The sequence below is a fragment of the Neovison vison genome, chromosome 9 (assembly GCF_020171115.1).
Source record: "Neovison vison isolate M4711 chromosome 9, ASM_NN_V1, whole genome shotgun sequence".
In the NCBI taxonomy this organism is placed as follows: domain Eukaryota; kingdom Metazoa; phylum Chordata; class Mammalia; order Carnivora; family Mustelidae; genus Neogale; species Neogale vison.
The window spans coordinates 47,943,033-47,953,647 of record NC_058099.1 but is presented as its reverse complement, the minus strand read 5'-3'; the positions used below and the strand labels follow the sequence as shown (position 1 = coordinate 47,953,647).

General features: G+C 38.9%; 1 protein-coding gene across 2 annotated transcripts in view; it reads right to left on the bottom strand.

Annotated features, from left to right (window-relative positions):
• Positions 1–2,233: 2,233 nt before the first annotated feature.
• Positions 2,234–10,615, bottom strand: part of HACD4 (3-hydroxyacyl-CoA dehydratase 4) — a 50,251-nt gene continuing 41,869 nt past the window's right edge. For both annotated transcript variants that reach the window (XM_044265589.1, XM_044265590.1), the window contains 2 exons: positions 4,360–4,485; positions 2,234–3,502 (listed from right to left, as the gene is read on the bottom strand). In XM_044265589.1, coding sequence (XP_044121524.1) covers positions 3,420–3,502; positions 4,360–4,485 — 209 coding nt within the window. In that variant the 3' untranslated portion in view covers positions 2,234–3,419. The remainder of the gene's footprint in view (positions 3,503–4,359; positions 4,486–10,615) is intronic.

Below are 10,615 nucleotides of genomic sequence, written 5' to 3'. Positions count from 1 at the left end.
ATGTGGGGGAAAGGAGAAATCATTTGTAGCATATTTTCATTTTAAATCATTGATACTTTAGCACAATAAAATGTTAACTGTTTTCTTTGTACATCAATAAATGTAAGATTCTCTGTGGAAATATTTCGGATACTGATGTTACAGCTACATTATCTCTTGAAAGAAACGCAAAGACTTATAGGTGACAACTTGCTCAAGGTAAGCAGAATAAGGTATCCTAAAACAAAATGGTTTTTGTTGGGGGCGGGGGAGGGGGCTTCAGTTGCGATGTGGTACATTCTTTGGTTAACAAGTTTGTTTGCAGGAGGCTTAGTCAAGTTTGGTAATTTTGTGCCTTCAGTGCATCAGTCGTCCCACAAGGTGTTTCTTGAACAAAGGTAGACACTTAGGCAGCAACTAAGAATCAACTCATTCTAACGTTAACCTGTTTATTGAACAAAAACATAAGACCAAGATAACTGTGTGATTCTTTGTTTTTTTAAAAAGATTTTATTTACTTATTTGACACAGAGAGAGAGAGAGATCCCAAGTAGGCAGAGAGGCAGGCAGAGAGAGAGGGGGAAGCAGGCTCCCTGCTGAGCAGAGAGCCCAATGTGGGGCTTGATCCCAGGACCCTGGAATCATAACCTGAGCCGAAGGCAGAGGCTTTAACCCACTGAGCCACCCAGGTACCCCAACTGTGTGATTCTTGAAGAGCATACTGGAGGGAAAGAAAACATTAATACTGAATGGATACTTTTGGCAGAAGTGTTACTGCTTTTCATTCAACTATTTTGGTAACATAAAAGCCCAGGGACTTTAATGATACTACAGTGTCTGTGTGTTGAATTTTTTAGGCAGAGTAGGCTGAGTAAGGAAATTCTTCAAAGTCGTTTTCATTCAGAGCAGTTTTACCCCCCACTACCCTACCCTTTTAAGTCCCAGAGGCACTGCTGATGTTGATTACTACACCTTAGCTTGGGTTACTAGGAAATTGAGGCAATGGAACTTGGCATTGAAAGGTCCCAAGAAAGTTGGTGTTGTTTGTTTGCTTGTTTGTTTGTTTATTTTATAGAGAGGGAGAGAGAAAAGGGCTTGGGGGAGGAGAAAGAATCTTAAGTAGCTCCACACCCAGCACAGGACCCAATCTCAAGACCCTGAGCTGAAATCAAGTCAGTTAACTGACCAAGCCATCAAGGTGCCCTAAGAAAGATCATTTTAAAAGTTACGTGTTATGCTTCTACAATATCTAACAGTTTGCTATTTCATCTATATTTATTATATTTGAGAAACCAAGCCTTTGACAACACTGAACAAAATGGAATAGAGATTTGATGGACATACAGTATAAGAATCAGCCAAAAAAATCAACTTTGCAATCTGGGTAATATCCAGTTAACTAGGTAGATGTTTACTTGTCTAAGTTTCTTAACCTGGGGAACATGAGCTTGAGTGGAAGAGAAACGACATCCTTATGTCCACTAACCTCTAGTGAAATTTTTCTTTCAATTATGAATACAGGTAGCCACCCCCAATAATAAGTTGTGACTGTGTTTTACCAAAGGAATCACAGAGCTTTGTTACAATTGTTGCAGAGACCTGATTTTCAATCAATAATTATAAACTGTGCTTTTTAGTCTAGTTTGAGAACTAGGCTGGCTCTTAAGGTAATGTGGTTTAAAAATTAAATAACAAGATTTTAATTTCTTATAATAGTCCAGTGCGATATAGTTTCTCTAATTCTTACTCTGCAACTTTAGTGGTGCACGTAATGCTTCATCAATCTACATAGCCGTATTGACTGAGAGGAAGCTTGACTGAGTCACCTAAAGTTTGCAAATGGATTTTGTTCTCTTTGTACACCAAAACTTTCAGTATTTTTTAATTTTGAAAAATAAGCTTTTTAAAAAGCTTTTTTTTTGGTTAAAGATTTTATTTATTTATTTGACAGAGATCACAGGTAGGCAGAGAGAGGAGGAAGCAGGCTCCCTGATGAGCAGAGAGCCCGATGCGGGGCTCGATCCCAGCATCCTGGGATCACGACCTGAGCTGAAGGCAGAGGCTTAACCCACTGAGCCACCCAGGTGCCCCTACATTTTGTTTTTAAAAATCTATTTGAAAGGGGGAGAGGTAGAGGGAGAGGAACTAGTAGACTTCCTACTGAGCAGGGAGCCCAATACGGGGCTCGATCCCAGGACGCTGAGATCAGGACCTGAGCCAAAGACGCTTAACCAACTGAGCTACCCAGGCACCCCTATTTATATTTTTTAGAGGGGGGGTGGAGAGAGAGAAAAGCAGACTCCCCACCGAGCATGGAGCCCCATGTGCAGATTGACCGCAAAACTTTGAAACCACAACCTGAGCCATCGGATGCTTAACTGAACCACCCAGGTACCTCAAAATGTAGCTTTTTAGAAGGGTAATTTTAAGTATTTTAAAATCCCAAAGAGGAAACTAAATTTACAAAGGTATCTATTATCTTTACCTAGTTACCAATTTTTTTTGTAACTATATTTTACTGCCTGGTTTTTATGTCATAAAATATTTAGTAACCTTTTTATGTAATTATTGGATAATAAGATTCTAGACTCCTTTCAAGAAAAGTGAATGTATACTGAGGATACAGAAGTGATATTAGTCAGTTTTCAAAACTCTGTGACTTATGTGACATAGTAATTAGCAACGATTATTCAATAGTAATCTGAAACATGACTAGTTAACTGCCTTATCTCCTTTAAAATAATTTACTCTAGATTTTTACCTTTTTGTCTCCCTGTAAGGTAAGTAACATGGCCTGATTTCAACCCCCGCCCCAGAAAAGGAGTATAGATCAAATAAATATTCGTATATTTACCAAAGATCCATTTCTGTTTTCATCAGTCTCCTCTTTTAAGGCATCAAAGTCCAAATATTAATGAATACTTTCTCAGGGGTTGGAGAATGTAGAATTTTCTCAGCATGTCTAATGTGTAAAATGGGGGTGAGCCCTGGCAAGGGTGACATCTGTCTATAAAATGTTATTCTAGACAACTGTGGAACATATTTCACATTGTTGCCCTCCCGTGGAGTTACTATTTGCAAACTCCAAAGTGAAAAGAAAAAGATGTAAACAGATAAAATCCCGGCTAACAACTTTGGTTTCTCAATTTCACTGAATCCATTCCAGTGAATCTATTTCTCATTTGCCTTACAGGAAGAGAATCCATGTAAAGTTACTTGTATAAAATCCACAGCTTTGGTAAAGTAGGTTGCGTGGAACATGCGTTTTGAAAACATACGAGGATGAGTGCAGCGATCTGCCTCCAGCTCAAGGAGAAGGCGGTCGTCGTGGAGCCGTGTCCAGTAGCAGGTATTTTCCAGCAGGCCACTTCCTGTGTTCGTTGCAGCTGAGTCCACAAGCCTGTCCTTCCTTCTCTCGCATCGCATCGGAATGCGGTGCTTCACATTTTCTTTTTCTTAAAGGGAAAGACTCCGAGGACGTCTCGTCTTTCTGAGTAAAGATGACTGTAGGTATAATACATGCCTAACACGGGGAAGGAAGTGGCAAGAGTAAGTCAGGTTGATTAACCATTTCTCTGGAAAGAACCATGGTTTTAAAATTAGTCAGAGTGCTGCTTGGAGTCTAAGGACAAGACACTTACATGGGAGACTCAAAGAAGGACCATGTAAACAAGAGGCCAGGAAAGGGAAGTAAAGCGAACTCCTCTACGCTCCTATTTTGTTTAAGGCAAGGAATTAATGTTTCCCTTTCTGGAGGGTAGCGCTCTCTACCAGCCCTGAAGTTTCACATCTGTCTTCTTCCTGATGCATTGTTCCTATCTGTCTGACGATGACTCTAAACCAACTACCGTGGGGATTTGTGAAGGTCAGAGCTGCAGAAAGTGAGATGTAATCAGAGAAGTCCTTTGCCAATTAAATTTTCTTGACTCTTTAAGTTTTTGTTCCACACATTTTTCTTGTGTTTTTAGCACCTACTCCCACGTGCCTGCCGGGAAATGCTAGCACAAAAACCAAACAAACAGGAAACAAATAGATATAAATGGGAAAACCAGAATGGCCCAGCCTGCTTAGTTTATCTAGGTTTTCTCTGTAGATCCCTATATCCAGAGTCAAATTTCTAAATTTCCTACACAATACAGGTAACTTACCTGCTTGTAAACCTATTCTTTATACAGTGAAACAGTGACATACTTGATCTTGTGATACCCTGTGAAAAGCATTATAACTTCTAGGTGCTTTACTAACAAGGTCTAATTCACCGTGCTGGGTGTCCTCCTCTGTTTCTCCCATGTTCAGACCTTTCTGTTAAAGTAGATAGTAGCATAAACCAGAAAGCACAGGAAGAATGCAGAAACAAAACAAAACAGAAAAGCCACTTACCTATAAAGAGCATCATGAGATATATTTTCAGCACGTATGGGAAATAGATTGATAAATCAAAGGGCAGCTTTGTGGAGTAAGTGCCAAATGATTCAAAATAAGGCAGCGACTGATAGATGGCAAATGCTGTTTAAAGAACAGAGAAGGAATTGTGAAAGTTTCCCCTCATACTGCTACGGGGATGTGTATATATAAATGTCTACAGAGCTCAAGGATATTTTGAATTTTATAATAACGGTTTTGACAGATGCTGAATCCTTTAGCTAAAGCTAGAGCTGAGTCAACTGGCAAGGCCGTTAGGCAGTGTGACTGGAACTTATATCCATTTTATACTTCGTTATAACTACAGAGAAATAATTTGTTTCTTAGAATGGTATCCCCCAATACATATCCCCTTCTCACAAAGAGACAAATGAATTTGAAAAATGCTGCACAGTTCCTTCTTAGAGTTTCAAAACACATAGTACAGTAGAGATTCCGAAAAGTTCTGCAGGAAAGCAACTGGTTTTCCTCTACAGTTTCTCAGTGTAACTGGCCTGAGGGCTCCCTCTCCCTCCTTACCCACTAGGAAAATTTAAAGAATGCTGAGGAACTGTGGGAGAAATGTTAGCCAAAACATTTTGAGGGGGGAGGCTGATGTCAGAGAAAAAGATACGGAGGTTCAGAGAGTCAGGGGAAGATGGGAGGAGGAGGAGGAGGATCCTGAGCTCACCTCATCCCATGGACACCCCAAGATAACAGATATACAGGTACATCTATACAACTCTGAAAACCACCTGAAGACACACCAGATCTTCCACAGCTAGCTGCAGAGAGACTGTCACATGGAAAAGGGTAGGAGGTGTGGAGTTGTGGTTGGTGCCCTGGTCAGACTAACCACAAAAGGGAGGGACACCACAAGCCTGAAGAAGCCAGGGAATCACACCCCACACCAGAGACGCCTGGCATTGGGGAATCTGCACTGGGAACAGGAGTCCCTATAACATCTGGCTTTGAAAACCAGTAGGGCTTATCTTTGGGAGCCTTAGAAATCAGCAGGATACAAGGTTAATAGAAGGAGGGAAATAGAGACTAAGAAAAAAAGAAAAGACCAGTGAAACCAAGAGCTGGTTCTTTGAAAAGATAAAATTAATGAAACTCTAGCCACGTTCATCAACAAAAAAAGGAGAGGACCAAAATCAGAATCAAAGCAGCAGAAATAAGAACTGCTATATATAAATACAAAAGATTGCAAGACTTATGAAAATTGATATGCCGACAAATTGGGCAACTTAAAAAATATGAATAGACTAATACTTAGTAACAAAGTTGAACTGATAATTGAAAAAATCCCAACAAAAGTCCAGGACCAGATGGATTTATAGGTGAATTCTAACAAACAATGAAGTTTATACCTATTCATGGCAGTTTATTCCAATAAATAGAGGAGGAAGGGAAGCTTCCAAATATATTCTATAAGGCCAGTGTTACCCTGATAATCAAAACCAGTCAAAGACACTACCCCCACCCCCCAAAATGGCTATCATCCATAATGAACATAGATGCAAAAATCTTCAACAAATTAGCAAACACTTATTCAATAATCTTTCCCATGATTAAGTGGGATTGATTATGGGGATGCAAGGGTGAGTCAATATTTGCAAGTCAGTGTGATATACCATCATCAACAAAACAAAGGATAAAATCCATGATCAGTAAATGAAGAAAAAGCATTTGACAAAATTTAGTATCTACTCATGATAAAAACTCAACCAAGTGGGTTTAGAGGGACCATTCTTCAACATAATAAAGGGTATATATAAAAAGCCTAAGCTAACACCATACTCATTGCTAAAAAGTTCTAGCTCCAGCAATCAGATAAGAAAGTAAGAGGCATCCAGATTGGCAAGGAAGAAGTTAAACTTACTGCACATGACATTATATGTAAAAGATCCTAAAGATGTCACCAAAAAAAAAAAAAAAAAAACACCTCTTAGTACAAATGCAGTAAAGTTGCAGGATACAAAACTAACATCTAGAAATCAGCTGCATTCCTATACACTAATAACAAAGCAGTGGAGAAATTAAGAAAACAACAATCCTATTAACAATTGCACCAAAAAGAATAAAATAAACTTAACCTAGATGGTGAAAGACCTATACTCTGAAAACTCTAAGACACTGATGAAAGAAACTGAAGACGACACAAATGGAAAGATATGCCATGCCCATGAATTGGAAGAACATCACTAAAATGTCCATATTACCCAAAGCAATCTATAGATTCAGTGCAATCCCTATCAAAATACCAACAGCATTTTCCATAAAATTAGAACAAATAATCCTAAAGTTGGTACAGAATCACAAAAGACCTGGGGGCGCCTGGGTGGCTCAGTTGGTTAAGCATACAAATCTTGATCTCCACTTGGGATGTGAGTTCAAGCCCCGCCCTGGGCTCCACAATGGACATGGAGCCTACTTAAAAAAAAAAAAAAAGACATATAGATTAATGGAATGGGATAGAGAGCCAAAAAATAAACCCATACCTATATATCTTGTCATAACAAAGAAGGTAAGAATATACAATGGGGGAAAGATAGTCTCTTCAATAAATGATGCTGGGAAAACTGAATAGCCACATTCAAAAGAAAAACTAGACTCCTTATGTCATACACAAAAATAAGCTCAATGGATTAAAGACCTAAACCTGAAACCATAAAATGCCTAGAAGAAAACAGGCAGCACACTCTTGAATATTTCCCCTAACAACATAATTATGGACAGCTCTCCTCAGGAAAGGGAAATGGAAGCAATATTAAACTATAGGGACTACACCAAAATAAAATTTTGCACAATGAAGGAAACCAACACAACAAAAATGCAACCTACTGAGTTGGAGAAGATACTTGCAAATTATTTATCTTATAAAGCATTAATATTCAAAATATATGAAGAACTTATATAATACCAAAACCACAATTTAATTGGAAAATGTACAGATGACATGAACATATATTTCTCTGAAGAAGGCATAAGATGTTCAACACCACTAATAATCTCAGAAATGCAAATCAAAATCACAATGAGATACCACCTCACACTTCTCAAACAAGTGTTGGCAAGGATATGGAGAAAAGGAAACCCTCTAGCTTCTAGTGTTGATAGGAATGTAAATGGGTGCAGTCACTGTGGAGAACATTAAGGAGAGGGTGGGAGGTTGGGGGAACCAGGTGGTAGGTATTAGGGAGGTCACGTATTGCATGGAGCACTGGGTGTGGTGCAAAAAAAACAGTGAATACTGTTAGGCTGAAAAGAAATTAAAAAAAAATGTATCCTACTCAAAAGTAAGTAAATAAATAAATACACACACACACACAAGAAATTTAAAAAAAAATGTATCCTACTCAAAAATAAATAAATAATTACACACACACACACACACACACACACACACATATCTGTCCCATATGATCCAGTAATTCCAAAACAGTTTTTACCTAAAGAAAACAAAACCATTAATTCAAGAAGTACATGATTTACAATAGCCAAGATATGGAAGCAACCCAAGTGTCCATCAATAGTTGAGTGGATTAGATGTTGTATGTACACATGCACCACACACACACATAAATATATATAACGGAATATTACTTAGCCATAAAAAAGGAGATGTTATCATTTGCAAGAACATGGTGGGACCTAGAGGATATTATGCTAAGTGAAATAAGATACAGAAAGACAAATGCCATATGGTTTCATTTATATATGGAATCTAAAAAACAAAAGAAAAAAAAGGAGAAACAGACCCATAAATACAGAGAACTAATGGTTGCTACAGAGGAGGGGGTGGGGGGCTTGGGCAAAATGGGTGAAGGGGAGTGAGAGATAAAAGCTTCCAATTATGGAATCAGTGAGTCACAAGGCTAAAAGGTACAAGATAGGGAATCTAATCAATAGCATTGTCAGTGTTGTATGGTAAGAGATGGTAGCTGCATTTGTGGTGAGCATTCTGTAACAGAGTTGTTGAAGTGCTATGTTGTACACGTGAAACTAATGTAACATTGTGTGTCACTATAGTTCAAAAAAAAAAAAAAAATCAGTGGGGCTTAACTCCAGGAATGTTAAGAATCAGTAGGCTTAATGCCAGGAGAGCCAGAGGGCAATAGGAAACTGAGTCCCCTCACTTAAGAACCCAACATAATAAGTAGTTTGGAGGAGACACGGTGCAGAAGCAGCAGTTTGCAAAGTGCCTGGGGTATATGTAAAGAAAATTTATTGACTAGTCTTGGGTTGTGTGCTGGAAAGGCAAGGATCTTTAGGAGATTTCTCTGGGAACAAAAGTGCTGACAGGTGCCATTTCTCTTCCCCTCTCCCAGCCTAGATGGCTAGTCACTTAGGAGAGCCAGTGCTACCACTATCTTGCTAGCACCATGTGACTGACCTGACCCATTCAACCCGCCCCCTTCAGCAGGCAACCCTCAAAGGGGCTCGGGCCTCCCACACCCTGCAGAAAGCCCTGGAAGGGACAAAGCTACTCCAAAATAACTCCTTCCCTGGGGAGGGAAGAAATAAGCCCCACAAATCAGTGCACCCACAGTTTCAGCAGCCTAGGCTCTTAGCTGGCTGTGTAGGGAATAAGACCTCTGCTTTGGTGGAAGAGAAGATGTGGCAGCGAGGCTAACTGCAGACACCTAGGCTGACTGATGGTCTTCCCACCGACTAGTCACAGAGGCCTCAAACAGCCCTCTCAACAGTGTAAGGACCGAACCCTGCCCAATGTGCCTAGAGCAGGCAAAGTGGGTCATGGAAGCTGGCTGAACTGAAAGCAACTGTGGTTCAGCCACAAGAGTGAGGCGTGTTTAGCCCACATAGTGGATATTCCCAAAGTGCCTGATTTTGAAGACCAAGAGGAAGGTATGTTACAGGGCTCCACAGGGCGCCTTCAACATAAGGCCATTACTTTCAAGACCAGGAGACATAGCTAACTCACCTACTATACAAAAACAAACACAAAGTTAGACAAAATGAGGAGACAGAGGAATATGGCCCAAATGAAAGAAGAGAATCACAGCAGAAGAGCTAAATGAAATAAACAACCAATGTGCCTGATAAAGAGTTCCAAGTAATGGTCATAAAGATACTCATGAATGTGAAAAAGAGTGGATGATTTCAGTCAGAACTTCAACAAAGAAAAAATACAGAGCTGAAGAAGTCAAAAAATGAAATAAATACACCAGAAGGAATCAAGAGCAGATCAGAGCATGCAGAAGAACAGATCAATAATCTGGAAGACAGGGTAATGGAAAGTAATCAAGGTGAACAGTAAAAACAAAAAAAATTAAGAAAAGAGTTCAGTAAAGGGAACTCAACAACTTTGTGACGAGTAACAACATTCACATTATAGGGATCCCAGAAGAGAAAGAGAGAGAAGGGAGTAGATAACTTATTTGAAGAAATAACTGAAAACTTCCCTACTCTGGGAAAGAGAAGATCTATCCATCACATTTCAGGAAGCACAAAGAGCTCCTAACAAGATAAATCTAAGGAGGTCCATAACAAGACACATAATAAATAAAATGGCAAGAAGAAGTGATATAGAGGGAGTTTTCAAAGCAGCAAGAGAAAAAGGCATTACCCACAGGGAAATCCCCTATGGCTATCAGCTGATTTTTTCAGCAGAAACTTTGCAGGCCAGAAGGGAGTGCCATAATTAGACCAGAGGGCCCTAACAGATATATACAGAACATTCCATTAAAAAAAAAAAACCCAACCAAAAAACCTCAATATGCATTCTTTTAAAATGCACACATATCATTCTCCAGGATATATCAAACATTAGGCCATAACACAAGTCTCAAAAATTTTTTTAAAGAGACTGAAGTCCTATCAAGTATTTTTTCAACCATGACAATATAAAACTAGAAATCAATTATAAGAAAAACTCTGGAAAGGATACAAATACATTAAGGCTAAACAACATGCTATTAAACAATGAATGCATCAACAAAGAAATCAAAGAAAATTTAAAAAAATACACAGAGACAAATGAAAATGGAAACATTGCAGTGAGAATCTTTGGGATGTGGCAAAAGCAATCCTAAGAAGGAAGTTTATAGCAATACAGGCCTATCTCAACAAACAATATGACTCTCAAACAATCTAAACTTATACCTCAAGGAGTTGGAAAAAGAACAAAGCCCAAAGGTCGCAGAAAGTAGAAGGAAGGAAATAATAAAGACTATAGTAGAATTAATTGAAAAACTAAAAAAATAAAAAC